Genomic DNA, 16383 nt, shown 5'->3' on the forward strand with positions numbered 1-16383 from the left:
TATTGATGTCGGTAAAAACAAAAGCTCCCTTAATTCTCAACTAGATGCTTATTTTAATACATCCAATAATCTTACATCAATAGTTTAGGAATCGAAACTGATATTAATTTAAATACACTTTCTTTCTTCATCCTTTCAGAGCCTGATATCAATCTGTTTAACATATTTAACCTATAAATACTGCATATTACCACAATAAATACTCACTCAATTCTCTCATTCAGTGTCATACTCATATACTCTCCTTGGGATTGAAGTTCATCTTATCCATAGATGCAAGAAACCTATAAATACAACATATTACCACAGTGATCCACTGATGTTTTTCAAAAGCTAAAGAGAGTTAGCATAATATAAGAGGAGTGTTAGTGTAATATCTTTTTAAAAGAACTAAAAGAGTGTTTATGTAAATTTCACATAACTTCTTATTAGTTAGAATGATTACTGTAGAAGGATCTCAAGAAAAATTATTAGGATTTACTGTAATCACTTTGTGCTGGATAAAAATTTCACTGTCAACTTTCTCTGATAATATAAACATAAATTATATCGTTTTAAAATTAAGTTCATTCGGTCAATGCATATTACAACTCTCTTTATTCACTTTCAAAGTGATAAGAAAAAACGAGTTAATTCAATTATGAAGCAATATGATGGAACAACTATGACTCAGTTAAACTTACAAGCCAGAAACTATAACACTAAAAAGCTAGTGGCTAAGGCCTAACTCTACATAGCTCTTACAAGCTGGTTACCTGGCGAACACATCAAACACACACACACACACACTAATACTAGAGTTTAAGCTTCATACAATTCTCAACTCTTTTAGCCAAAGGGAATGCAAAGGGCATGGGTCTGGCTTGCCTTGGGCCTTGGCCTTCTCAGAGAGAGCATAAAACCAACCATTTCTCCAGTTAAACTGCAATGTAAAATATAGCCAAGATAAGAACTTATAAATATATCAGAGTCATTTTGTGAATCCAATATTTATTTCACTTATATTAACATTTACCTCCTTAACTGCTGTGGGAAAGTGAGCTACGGCTCTCGAATATGCACATAAACGCTCTTCCATGGCTTCTTCAAATGTTAACCCCTTTTCACTTGCTGCAGCTGATGCCAGTTCTGTTATAAGGCTAGACAACTGAAAGTGGAAATATTAGTCACTTCTCATTGTGATGTTATTTTTAAGTATTACTTGTTAAATGCATCGTTAATGTTAAATGAAAATGTCTGTATATGAAGCTCGGACACACCTCTATGTCGAACACATATCAGACCCCAACATGTATACACAAATGGTGTGTCCCTATGTCCGACACATATCAAAAACCAACATGTATACGACACTCTCGTACAATATGTATCGGTAAAGTGTCCAATTCAAAAGACATTCTTTTGTCTCTATGTTTGACACATATCAAACACAACATGTACACGACACTTGTACAACACGTATCGGTGAAGCATCCAATTCAAAAGACATTCTTTTGTCTCTAACATAATTTTGACATGACTTTAACACAATGTTAATAAAAAGAAATACAATGATTTTCTAAAAACACATAAACTTGTGAACTTATTGCATAAATTTCTGTTATGACTATAAAAATAAGGAACAAATCTGATATGATCACTATTTTTCACTTTTTGGATATTAGATAGATGAATTATCACATGAGTTGGATAAAAGTCACTAAGTAGCATCTCTTCAAGATCCAAAAGAAGAAATCTCAGAATTGGAGGGAGTGCGAGGATACCGATTGCAATCACCCACCATCCTATTATTAACTACACAGTTTAATCTAATCATGTACAAAACTGATTAAGGTCATGATATTAAGATAAGCTTCTCCATAAGCATTTGTAACAAAAGAAAATAAAACTAAGAAGTGAAAAAGTTTTTCCGATAAACCAAAAGAAACTCATACTAAAGTTAAAAATCAAGATTTTGAAGAAGCAAAACCATTAGACCTCTCTAAAAGTAGTGATTCTAACTACTGCATAAACTAACTTCAGCTTATAAGAAAAACTTATTTCCTTTATCTTTCTTACTCTTCATGTAAGTATATTCACTAACACAGTGTCTAAGAGAATAAGCAGATTAATTTTGAGAAGAAGTCACTGCAAAGCTTACTTCAGTGCGGAATTCCTTTTCCACGACACCTACAGAAACCCCTCCATGACGTGCTCCAACAAGCATAACGGAACAAATCCATATAAGCTTCTCCAACATCTGCTTTTGAAACGCCTCCTTTTCAAGAACCTGGCTTTTGAGACATACATCACGTGTGTAAATATTTGTTTTTGACATTGTACAAGGACACCAACAACTTCAATATTGATGGTAAGCAAACCAAAAAACAACACACGAGAATCCAAACACTCGTGTCCCCAAACGTAAAAAGAAGCCCCTTCAGAATTTTTTTTTTGCTTTTAGTCCCAATTTCGTGAGGTGTTGTCATAGCAGTAAAAAAACAAACAAGTTTCTAAAACTAAAATTACTAACATTCGAGTCCACGATACAGACAACTATACAGAAGAAGAAAAACTAAAGATATATGTTATGAATACCTTGCAAGAGAGGCCTCCAGCCTTTAATCTTGAAGCCACAACAGAAGCCCAGTTGCCATATGCAGCAGTGAGTCCTTCAGGATTGGTATCAGTTCTTCCATCAACAGGGGCTTCTCCAATTTTCGACACAGCAAAATAAGCCAACACTTGGTTTGCATCCTTCAACCCTTTCCTCTCAAGCCACGCCTCCACCATTCCGTTCTGGAAAAACACCAAATCTGCGCCACCATCAATAACTCGTCAACAACATTATCCAATCCAACGACGAAATCACAACAAAAGAACTCACCTTTCCATCTAGAAGGTGGTGTAGATTGAAGCACGGACTCCAGATCATCGTTCCTCGTGCACACAAAAATGGGGCCTTCAAAATCAAGCGGCACGGGTTCCCCTCGGCGAACGAGGAGGTCTTCGCCGGTGCCCATGTCTTGCAAAGCCCTTCCCACTCTTCCGCCGCCGACAATGACGGCCGGAACCACCTTGGCAGGAGGGGCGGTGGCGGTGGTGGCGGCGGCGGACATGGCGGAGGGTTTGAATATGGGTGTGGTTATGGTTGTGGGAGAAATGGGGAAGGAGAGTGAAGTGGCCATGAAGGAGTGACTATTCAGTGGCGGCGGATGGAGTGAAGAACATCGACATGGCTCCTTTTGCAGTGTTTGTTTGTGGAACTATGTTGTGCTGTGTTTGTCGATATTCATTCACCGGTTCTCTGGCACAATTTATGCCACTCGTTCGTTGGAAAGGTTCTATCTGTGTATCCTCCATAACTTTTTCCATTCCTACACCACTTGTCGTTTCTACGGATCGTGATCTGTATTGATTAGGAATTTTGTTTAATGTTAGTGTTTAATTTCTATATCTATTGCTATAAAATTTCAAAGCTAAAATTCCCTTGATTTGTTTGAAAAATTTAATTAGATTTTAATTTTAATTGATTTAATTAAGTTCTTTAATTTTAAAATAATCTAATTTAATCTTAATCGATGATAACCTTAAAATCGGACAAAATGAAAAAGGGAAGATGGTTGATGTATCTGACGTATCAATGTAATTTATTTTCTGTTTATAATTATTTGGACAAATCCTTCGATGTTGCACCTACCTCTACATCTCTCTCGCTTATTTGATCAAAGAGGTTTTGTCGAAGGATTTGAAGTCGGAGAAGAAGAAGGAGAAGAAGGATATCGTTAAAAATTAGTAATTTGTCTTTGAATTTTTGGAATTTAATAAAATGTATTATTAGAATTTATTTGTTATAAAGATTTTACATTATCAACCATTAGGAGTTTAATTTATATACAATTATTTATGTTGTGATGTTTGGAGATGAAGAATGTTTTGTAGATAAGAAGAGAATGATTTAGGGGAAGAAGAAAAGAGGATAAGAGATGGTCTATGTGTGGTTTTAGAGAAGAAAAAGAAAATGGGGAAGATGGAGGTCTCTCATGTGTCATCTTCCTCCCTGTTAAAGAGGAAGATGGAGCTTCTCGTGTGTTCTTTGCATGTCAGAAAATAAATTACATTGTCACGTTGTACACACTTGTCACCTATGCAGCCATTCTCACTCTATCGTTAATTATTTAAATGTTGTCATTGATTAGGACCAAATTGGATCATGTTTAAAAACTATAGGACTTAATTGAACCAAATAAAAATTAAAGACCTAATTGAATTCTTCAAAAGAGGAATTTTAGCCTAAACACTATAATTTGTCGTTGTTGACTATAAATTCTTCATTACAATTGTAATAAAGACAAACAAAAATTGCCTTCAAGTTGAAATACTCCTTTCATATTTGAAAATCCCAACAATGATTTTCCAATGTTGGAAAATGGGAGTACATAACAAGTTGACAGCCAATTCCTATAACTAAACCCGTAGAAGTGGACCATAATGTTTCTATTTCCAAAAGTACAATGAAGAGAAAACTAAATGCTAGTGGTAAGAAAACAACATTTGTTGTTTAGGATCACTTCACACGATCTCTTGAATCCAATATCGAATTGCAACATGTAATAATTGTGGTTAGAGGTTAGGTGTGATCCAAACACACATGGAACATTTAACCTTCTTAGTCATCTTAAAAAGTATTGTCCTAAATATCCACGTGTTGCCATTAATAACCCTAACCAAACAACTCTCACCTTTAAAAGTGGTGAGAATAACAATATTCTTGTAACTAGCCAAAAGTATAATGTTCAAGCTTGTTTGGATGAACAATCATTCAGGGTTGTGGAGGGTGGGGGTTTTAAGAACTTGTGCAAACAATTACAACCTTTGTGTGTGGTCCTATCAGGTTCACCATAGTTAGAGATTGTTTTTAGTTGTATATGGATAAAAACATTAGGTTAAAGCCATCTTTAAGTAAAATTGTGCTAGAGTAGCACTCATTGTTGATTGTTAAACATCAACTCATAACTTAAACTACCTAACACTCATTGCACATTTTGTAGACAATGATTGGAGGTACCAAAAAAGGATAATCAGTTTTTCAATGATACCTAATAATAAAGGTGAAACACTTGATAGGAAAATTGAAGAAGTATTAAGGGAATAAGGACTTAGGAATGTGTTCACACTCACGATTGATAACGCATCATCTAAAGATTGGAAACATGCCTAAACTTTTGTTAAATTCTTCACAATTTCCCATTTTATAAAAAATGGTTAAAGACGCATTGGTCATCCTTGTTTTCACAATTGACTATGAGAGTGCATTTAGTATTGGGGTTATGGTTTTGGATGCTTTTAGAATCTTTTTAAATCTACCAATGGTTGAGACACTTTTTTCCGCTCAAAATTGATTAAGAATCACTAAACTCAATTTGATAATATCAATGTCTATGAAGAGTTTGAAATTTATAAAAAGATTTTCACATATATAAGTTTATGGTTACGCAATGGAAGGAAATGAAATAACATCAAGAGGAATTAGTTCAAGAGAAATTGGATCATCAACTCAATCACAACAACAATGATATGACTCTTAATCCATCATGTTTGTCTTACTTTAATTATATTATTATTATTATTATTAAATTTAGTTACTAACTGTTTTGCAAAGTTTGAATTATTTTCTTTGATGTAGTTGTGGTATTTTTTTTAAGATATTTATTAGGAACAAATGTAAAGATTGAAAACATCTTCATTAATCTTATAAGAGATAGGATGACTATCATGCATGATTAGTGTGATAAATTGTAAGCATTAAGTATTAAGTTAGTTAAATGTCTTTAACTCCTAAGCATTATTTTAAATATCATCTTAATTTTTTAATCTCTATTATGAAATACTTCTGGTGTAGGGTGAATCTATATTGGCATAATAGTTTAATGTAAGTAACAACTATTTCAAACCAGTTGCATCAATGTATGCATTAACAATTAAGTTAGCTAAATTTCTTTAGCTCCTAACAGTATTTGTTTGTAATATACCATCTTAATTTTTAATCTCTCTTGGTACAAATTGTAAGCATTATTTTTTCCTTCATACTTGATTCTATACACTATGATATCTGAAATGTTGGTGCTTGATAATTGCGAGGAATCAATTCTTAATTCTATTATCAATTATATATTATATTATACTCACAATTATTAATTCCTACATTGTTTAAATTAATTAAGTTCAACTACTAGTTTTATTGTTATGTAATCATACAGCGACTTGATCGAAAAAATAAATCACATTAAATCTTTTTATAAAAAATAAAAAGTCAAATAAAAAACAAATATAAATATCAAAATAAATAAAAATTCTAAAAATAAGGATTAAATTACTGATACTGTTCATCCTTGTGGCCAATATATTCTCTTCTCCATAAATTCTAACCTACCTCTGCAACTTGTCCTTAATATTAATGGTGATTAAATTTTGGTGGTGAATTTAAGAGAAAGAGGAATAACTCATCTTCTTGTATTTCTTTTTATTAAAATTTCATCGTGATTAATTTCTTTTTGTTTTATCTTTCTTCACATCCCTTCATAATTCTTCATCTTATCTCTTGTTTTTACTTGTTCCCACTTTGATGTTATTAGGCCATTTTTTTCTATTGTTAAAAGAAATCATCATTAATTAAGAATATTATCGTTTTTATTCCAATAACCACCATAAAGAAATAAGATTAATCCAGAGAACATAAAAATATAACATGAAAATTCAAAAATCGGAGAAAAAAATATGACCATAAAAAAATAATCAATATGTGCAAATTTGTATAACACACAAAAAACACTCTCGACCTTTTGACACAAGTATACACACACTCTTCAAAACATGAATTTAGCTATATCTCACAACATTCTATTACAAGAGAATAAGAAAAGTCAAGCACTAAATCAAAGTGTCTTAAACTTAGGACAAAAAACATAACGGACTTAGAGTTACATTCACTCCTTAATTATCCTAGACAATATAAAACTTTTTAAGACATGTTAACTTCATCAACCTAACATTTATTTTATCACTTTTATACTGGTGAGAGGTTTTTATAATTTTGGTTTATGTTATATACTTTTCTCATCGTGACAAATTATATTTGCCAAATATGTTTTGTCATTTTCAACTTAAATTTTCATGTTTATAGATTTTTTTTTTTGTTTGAATATGTGAAAGTGAATTTGAAAGGACTCTCACATTCATTGTCTGAATATATTTATTGGAGTTAAGAGACAGTTAAATATAGCAAGACTATCATACTTTACTTTTAGTAAACCAAAAATATAAAAAGTTGTTAGTTTAAATATAAAATTTTTACTTTCAATAATTTTGTTTGAATTTTATTAATGATTAAGGCAATTGAATATATCTTAGGTTTTAAAAATTACAAAATTGATACCAATATGTAATTAATAACATGTAATCCACTCGTTCAATTATTATCGAAGTTTAAATAAAATTAACAAAATTAAAATTTATAGATTAAGATTATAATTTTTTTATTATATTAAAATTAAATATATTAATATACATAATTAATTTTTTATTCTATTTATTATTATTATTATTATTATTATTTCAAGTAGATTTTAACCAGATAAACATTAACGAAATAAATATCCAAAATAATTATTTTAGAACATATAAAAAAATATTTAAAAAAATGATTAAGTTATAAATGAGATAAAAACTATTAAAAAGTGTAAATTAATATTTTTATTTTAAATTTATATTATTTCATGTGTATATTTGGTTTATATGATTTTGATCTTTTTATTATTTATTAGTCTAATAAATACTTGGTGTTTTTTTTTACACATTTAGGTTATAATCGTTTGGAATACTCTTCTCGGATTTCAAGTTATAAAAGTTCTCTTTTAGATTTTAAGTATTTGAAAGAAATATTTAAGTCATTTTCCTTATTCATTTGAATTATTATTTATTTTTAAATTTTAAATTTTATCATGATTTTATCTTTAAAGTATATTTTTAAGTATTAATTTAAGTAAAAATTAAAAAAAATGAATAATATATAAGAAAAAGAAATCCACAAATTTATTATTTTAAAATTTTAGTTTTATATAAACTTAACTTAGGTTTCACTTTTATAATAAAAAAAATGTTGTTCTAAGGTGCTATTCACCAAAGTCTCGTAATGATTAAAGTCACAAATGGAAAATATTGTAACAGATAATTTGTGTTGATGACAATAGAGACTGAACACACTCTTTATGAGTGTCACACTTTCCTCGTGAGTTAAGTAATAGATGACAATTAAGGTTGAAGTTATCTTTTAGAGAAATTTTGTTAAAATCTAGAAATTGTTGTATTAATCATAGTCATTTCGTGGTTACACGTAGTGGTAGATATTCATTATTTGTTTAATTTTACTAAATTAGTATAGGAAATTAGTATTTCATCATTTTTAGTGGATCTTCTTTTCTAATCGCCTTTATTATCCAAGTGACTTTAAAATATTCCTTATATTACATACAAATATTCGTTTCGCCTTTATTCCTTTATTTGTATGAAAAAAAAAGTTATTTTTATTACATACATATCATTGTTCTTTCTTTTTACCTTTTTCAAACATTTTCCTTTGACTATAACAACATGATCTAAATTAGTTAATGGTCAATGAGATGAGAATACAACTATTATGAATTATATATAGAAAATACCAACCATAAAGGAAAGTAATAGTGTTTGACTCTATATATCTATCCAATTTTATATTTGTTTTTTCCATTTTACTTCACATCAAATTTATGCATTAATTAATTTCATGTCGGGTTTCTTTATCAAATTTATATCAAATTTCTGCACTTATTGCCTCTAAGTCCCTGTCTCCAATTATTCAGGTCCCTCCGCACGTTACTTCATCTTTTAAGTTCCTATGCCACTTTTGTTCTTCTTATAGTTTGATTATATTTCAATGTAATTTAAGTTTTATATTTAGATATTTGATTAATTTTAATTTTATATTTATACTTATTTTTAACTTAATTAAGTATTTTTTTTATTTTAAAATTAATATAATATCTTTCATTACTTTGATGTTATTTCTATTTAAAGTTTTACGTGTCAAAATATATATATTTTCTTGCTTTTATTTTAACGTATGTATTTTCTTCAATTTTGTTTATATTTGTATGTTGAAATTAAAGAGGAACATTTTTTTTGTAAACATTCAGTTAAAAAAAAATTAAAAAAAAAAATCTTTTACCTTTTTATTAAGTCTTCGTTAACCTTTTAACCCTTTTGTAAAATAATAAAATGTAAATATTATATACATTCTCATGTTTTATACTCACTACTCATTTAATGTTATTTTTTATTCTGATAAATTGACAACACTCTTATTTTATATAATTATCTTTATTTTTATTTTTTATTGTTCTTCCCTCTATTGTTTCTTTTACACTTTATATTCTTTAATCAAAGTAGTAAGTATACTAACCAAACAAAAAAGTGCTTACTTACTACTGAGCAACTTCCAGCTCAGGCACAGCTCAAATCCAACACTCACTTTCTCTAAACCCATCACTCTCTCACAACGCACAACAAATTCCATAAATATATGAATAAATTTATATTTATTACTATGATACTAGTGTTAAAATATATATCATTTGCATTTACTTATATTGTTAAATATTTTTTTGTCCTTTAATTTTTAGTAAAAATTAAAATTAGTTTTTTTTCGAAATTTTGAATTAATTTACTCAATGATATTTAAAATTGTGTGAAATTAATCATTTTAATCAAATTTTGTTATATTTATTTGACGTTTCAAAATGTATTTCTTAGCCAACATTGAAACGTAAATGTGTCAAACAGTGTAAACAACTCAAATAATATCATGAAATACAGTTGAAATGTCAAATAAACATAACAAAATTTGGTAAGAAAGACTAAGTTCACACACTTTTAAGGTTGAAAGATTAAATTGGACTAACGTTTCAAAAACTGACTAATTCCAACTTTCACTTGGAGTTAAAAGATAAAAACATTTTTAATCTTATTAATAATAAACACGTTAGCGTGTATTTTTATTAATATATTAATAACTATGTAGATATTTATATTTCTCAATACATATAATATAAATATTACTATATAATAATTTGCACCAATAACATTGTATATTCATATGCATAGTTATATTTAAAATTATATAAATGTTTTAGAAGAGGTTAATGAGAAATATATGATATAAATATATTTTCAGCAAAATATATAATTATTACAGGTATAATATCTGATTTCAAACATAGTATGAAAAAGAAGTTAAAGTCAATTAAAAATTAAATTAAAAGTTAATTAGCTAGGAACTAAAAATAAACTTAATGTTAATGCATGACATAATAAGGAACGACTTTATGCAGTGTAATCATTTTATCGAGATTGTAAATATTTTTCTATGGAGACAATTACACTAGAGATAAATATAACTATTATGTGTGATGATTTTTCTTTTATATATTTAACACTTTGCAGATCTTCAATGAAAACCTTCTCATATTACATAGACTTCTGTTCATCGCAAAATGTAGAAGTGGAGATTCTACTCGTAAAATATCAATAAATAAATGCTTTTGCGATATAAAAATAAACATGTAAATCCGAAGTCTTTGGATCCAATTGCTTCAAACATGATTTTAAGGTTTACCAACATTACCTCAACAATATTAATATTTCGCACAAAATAAGTTTTGTGTTTGATAAGAAAATTTATAATTTGTAAGATGTTAATATACATTGAATTTAAATTGATTTTATTTTTTATATGTTTTGTTTAGACGAGGTAATTTAAATATAGTGAATTGTATTTTTTTTATAAGGTATTTTAATTTAACAAGGTTGAGCTCATGCAAGGTTGGACTGAGGTAGACTGAGTTAGAGTTAAGTCAAGTCAATCCAAGTCCAGGTTGAATTGATTTGATATGGGCCCAAATTGAGTCAAATAGACTTGCCTTAATTGAGTTGCGTTGTTCTGGACCTAGATTGAGCCAAGTTGTCACAAGTCAAGGTTGAGCCGAATTGGCTCAGCCTAGGTCGAGCTAAGTTAGCTCAGACCAAAGTCAAGTCAAGTCGGTTCGGGTCTAGGTTAAGCCAAGTTGGTCTAACCTAAGTTGAGTCAAGTCGAGTCGAGTCAAGCTCATATTCAATTGAGTAAGGATGAGTCCATGCTCACTTGAGTTGGGCCCAAGACACATTTAGTCGAGTTGGACTAAGCCCATGTCAATTCTAGTTTGATCAATACTAGGTCGAGCTAAGTCTACTTGGGCCCAAGTCGAGTCAAGTCGACCAAGACTCTATCGAGTCAAGTCAATTTTAGTCGGATCGAGTCGATTCGAGTTAGCGTGGGCCTGATCAAGTAAAGTCAAGTCGGCATGTGTAAGCCAAATTGAGCAAGTCTACTTGGGCTGAGGTTGAAATGACTTTATCTGAGTTGAGTTAGGGATGATCCAAGTTCATTTGAGATGAGGTCGACCAACATTTAGTAAAGTTGGGCTAAGCCTAACAATGCCCTAGTCTATTAAGACCAAGTTCGGCCTAGCCCTACCAAGCACATGTCAAGCCAAACCTAGGTCAAGTCAAGTTGGCCTGACCTAGGTTTAGTCGAGTCGGCGCAAACTTGATCACTCCAAGTTGACCCAGGCCTAGGTTGAGCCAAGTCGACTCAAACTGATCGAGTTGAATTCTCTTAGGTCCATGTCAATCTGAGTCAAGGCATGATTACCTGAGTTAGGTTAGGCTCGTGTCAAGTCAAGTTTAGTTGAGTTCGAAGTTGAGTCCACTCTTAGGTCCACGTCAATCTGAGTCAAGGTAGGATCACATTTAGCTTAGTCGGGTTAGGTCCATGTCAAGTCAAGCTCGCTCGAGTCCAAGTTAGGTCAAGTTGGGCCTAAGTGGGATCTAGACAAATGGGGTCATATTTGGCCATTCCCATGTTAAGCCACGTCATCAGGTCCGAACCATGTCAAACTAAGTTGTGTCGAGACTATGTCAAGTTAAGTCGAGTTTAATCTAACAAAGGTTGAGCTGGATTGACTTGGACCCAGATTGACTCAAACTACGAATACAAAAAATGAATATGAATAATTTTAAATTCTTACTTATGAATTTAAGTAATCTAATTACTCTAATGAAATTTTAGAATTTCAATTTCTTTCAAAATTCCTTATTAAAACAACATATGTTATCATAAGACATTTCAAATTCTGAAAAGAAAAGAAAAAACAAACATGAACTACACTCTTAAAGTCACTTATCCAAACACACTCTTAAAGTCACTTACCATAAATATCATGGTGACACCTTTAAAAAAATTATATACACATTCTATTGTAGTTCTTTTTGTCAATTTAAACATTTTTATCCACATCAAAAAGGTGATTTATATGCTAGTATACAAATCGTGATAGTACATTTTTGTAATGGTGCAAGACCTATTTTCCTACCACATTGTACCTTAGTGGGAAGTAATCATCATAATTACTTAAAGCACATATTTTCAAAAAATACATTATTTTACATTCAAAACCTTCGTCAAAATTGATTGTCGATCACCTTTTTTATATGAACTTGTCTACTAGAGCTACCAACTTCATGTTGTCTTTACCTCCTAGTTATTTTCAAAATATATTTTTCTTCACCATTATATATTCATAATTTCTTCTTCCTTGAGTTTTCATTCTACACCATCCATGTACATTGGATTGCTTAGATCTATCAAATGCTTTGTAAAATTTATCAAGATAGGAATATGATTAATAGACGGAGACCAAACTTTACTTGTATATTTGTAGTATATATATAATAACCACTTCAATAGCTACTTTGTTATCAATTCATTTGAATATTAACTAGTTTGAATGCTAGTTACATTAAATAATCACATGCATAAAGGTTTACTTTGAATTATATATTAAAATGAAATCAATTATATTTTTAGTTAATCATGCTACATAACATCTGTGATGCTTCATTTATGTTAGTATCATCCCTCATTTATCTATGAACAAGATATTCATTCTTGTAACTTGTTTTGTGTATGTGCATGTCTAACCTTCAAAATCCATTTATCTCTTACTCATCCTCTCCTTATGATGCTTGTTTATTACATTGAATTATACATCCTCAGAAGAAGTTTGGTTAACTTGTCCTTTATTCTTCCTTTTTTATGTCTTTTTTCCCATTGGGTATATCAAAGTTGTTGTCGAGCCTTCACCATAACTTGTATGTATTAGGATTGGAAGGCGAGTAGGACACCACTATAAAAGAAATCTTTACCTTTTTTGAATTGTCTTCTTTAACAAATCTTTGTATCAAGGTTGATTTTTCAAATAACGCCATTTGAGCTTCAATAAAAGGAATCTTTGATCTTTTCATTCAACATCCTCATTTGAGGTTCAACTTTTCCTCTTTTATAAGGCAGGTGAGTGAGAACCAACAAAATTTGTAACAACAATATGAATCTTATTCCATCAACCTCTCGATCTTGACAACAATTGTGGTTCATCACTATTGTATTTGTTGTGGTGGGTAACTTTCAACTAAATGTTTTTTTTTCACATTCATGTTTGCAATTAGATTGGTTGATGAGTTATGTCATGCTTGAATTAGAATAATATTTTCTTTCAAACATCATTTGACACATTGACTTTTGTTGTCACTATGTCCTCTGTTGCTGAGTGTAGTATAACTAAGTTTAGTTTAAAAAATTATAAATTTTGAGAAAAAATTGACTAGGATGGTGATTCACATTATTTATTAGATACAACTACTCTAGTATAGTATTCATCGTAAGGTTTATAATTTAGGGTTTAAGGTTTAATAATTAAAACGATATATAATGAAAGTGAGAATATAGCTAAATACAAAATTAAAACAATATATAATGAAAAGGAGGCAAAGGGGAAATATGACTAAATAGAAAATTAAATTAATAAAATAGATCAAGGGAAGAGATAAATAAAATGAAAGTAGAAATAAATAGAATGAAAGCGAAAATATAACTAAAACTAGAGTGCTTTAATGATTTTTAGCTTGAAACTCTTGAGAGAAAAATGGATATGAAATTTGCTGTAACAAGTATTTATAACATTGTAACTTTAATAAATTACTATAATGGTATAAATATGATAGGGAACATTATAATAAAATTTAAATAATGTTTGTATTAAATGTATGTTATTTTTGTTTGTGGTGGCTTAGTCTTGGGTCTCGACACTCTTCTTAGGTTGTATTACGATGACCTTTTTCCTAGTTGTGGTAGCTTTTTTCATATATGGTGGCATCTCACTGCTTGTTGTGACTTTTTTCCCAAATACTTTTGTTCTTCGACTATAAAACTCTAATGTTGCGCTCTTGACTTGAGTTCATCTATAGATTTTATTTCATAAATTATTTTATGTTAATTTGTTTTGTATGTCAGCGACTTATTTTAAAGAGTTATGATGATTTATTTATGTAATTTATTAAGGGTTATTCATCTTGTCATTGTTGATTTTAATTTTCTTTTGGATTGTTGAATCATTAAATTGTTATGATCTCTTGTTTCCTCCACAATAATTTGTGAATAAAAGTTAAGAAAAATGTGTTTGTGCAAACAACCATTAACCAACATGGTAAACAAAGATATTTCCTCCAATAATGGATGTGCATAAGTGCCAACCTTATTATCCGAATCACCAATTTAGTTTCTTCTCCTACATTGTTCTCTTGTAAAATCATCTTCTCATATCTAAAAATGGTTAAGATTGAAGTAACTAAAGAAAGTATGCACTCTCAATCTTGTTATTTACAATCATATAAAGGATAGTGGATTGAAATCTAAAACATTCTCATTTAAGACGAAAAGTTTGTGTGTAATGAACTCTGAAAATTTTCTTTCATGACATATCTATGTGGACACGATTGTTTCAAGTATTTGCCCATCCTTCTATTCTTAGGTTTTCATAATATCTTTACCTTGTGTCGTACTTGAACTACCTAATTATCGCAAATACTTCAAAGTAAGGTCACCTATTAACATATCATTCAATCTTCCTTTTGATATCGAGAAAGTTATAAACTTTTTTATGTGACGAGGTGTTTTGATCCTAAACAAAACACTCAATTACTTAACGACAAGCCATGCAGAAAAACTCTAAAGTTTCCACAAAGTAGAACGAATGAACAACAAATTTATGTACCAATGGGTGAATTTGATGTAACAAATACTATGAAATGTCCACACCAACAACAAATGAATCCCACAATCTCTATATGAAAGAAACGTGTGAAGAAATAATCAAATATGAACAAAATAGATAAGGAGAACCTTTACATAAGAGAACACACTTCATCAAAACTTTCTTAAATCTTGAAATTAAAATCAAAGTATTAAGTCCGTTAAATCTAAAATGAAACTTAAAATATTAATTTCATCTATTCGCGAGCACCTTTTACACAATTTGTATAAAGTATAGGAATTAAACTATAACATTGATTAATATAGGATTTTAAAAAAATTTACACTATTACAAATTCTCATATTACATAGGATGTTTCTTGCAAATTTGTTAAAAAAATTTGCAAAAAAATACTTTTTTTCTGCTATTTTTTCTAAGAATCTTAATTGGTAGGTGATTCCTTCGTGGGTAATCATTTCTTACAAAATTATAAAATTCGTAGGTATTTCCTACAAAATTTGTTATAAAAATTATTTTATACAAAATATTTTGCAAAAAAATTGATAGCAATTTTTTGCAATTTTTTTTCCATAACAAAATTTATAAATATTTTCTAAAATAAATTTCAAAACAAAATTGGTAGAAAATATGATTTTTTTAATAGTGTTGATATATATTGAAGATGAAATTTATATTTAATTATTTTTTGTTTAGGACTTTTGTAATCATATAAACATGAAGTTAAAAGACAAGAATGCGTAAGAAAGTTGGTGTATTTTAAGAAAACAAAATTTAACTCTTCAATAACATGAATATGTATCTTCTTAAATAAAAATAGATATACATAAAATGTTAAAAGCTAAACAAATTTAATTCATATTTTACTATTTTTACTATTTTGTGCATACATCTTTCTCCCTTAAAAGGAGGTATACTCCAATAAAATTAAACTACTGTTAGTTTTGTTTTCGGTTTAATCCCTAAACACAAATATTTGGTTACAAAATTACATAAGAAATAATTTGTGTTTGTAAATAAATTATATATGGATGTTCAAAATTTAAATTAATTAAAAATAATCAAAATAATCAAAACACTATGTGCATACGTGTTAGTAGTACCATCGTCATATAAATACACATAATTGAATGAATTTTAAAAAAAAATCATACAATTAATTAAAATT

At 29.3% G+C, this 16383-nt stretch overlaps 1 protein-coding gene across 1 annotated transcript; it reads right to left on the reverse strand.

Annotated features, from left to right (window-relative positions):
• Window positions 1-612: 612 nt before the first annotated feature.
• LOC114193379 (uncharacterized) lies at window positions 613-3298 on the reverse strand. Its single transcript, XM_028083145.2, has 5 exons — window positions 2867-3298; window positions 2578-2795; window positions 2141-2269; window positions 1016-1147; window positions 613-922 (listed from the first exon to the last, which is right to left on the reverse strand). The coding sequence occupies exons 1-5, from the start codon at window positions 3165-3167 to the stop codon at window positions 809-811; spliced, it is 894 nt and encodes a 297-aa protein (XP_027938946.1). The 5' UTR covers window positions 3168-3298; the 3' UTR covers window positions 613-808.
• Between the last annotated feature and the right edge of the window lie 13085 nt (window positions 3299-16383).

The sequence above is a fragment of the Vigna unguiculata genome, chromosome 8, assembly GCF_037176805.1.
Source record: "Vigna unguiculata cultivar grain cowpea cultivar isolate G323 ecotype 2 chromosome 8, ASM3717680v1, whole genome shotgun sequence".
NCBI lineage: Eukaryota > Viridiplantae > Streptophyta > Magnoliopsida > Fabales > Fabaceae > Vigna > Vigna unguiculata.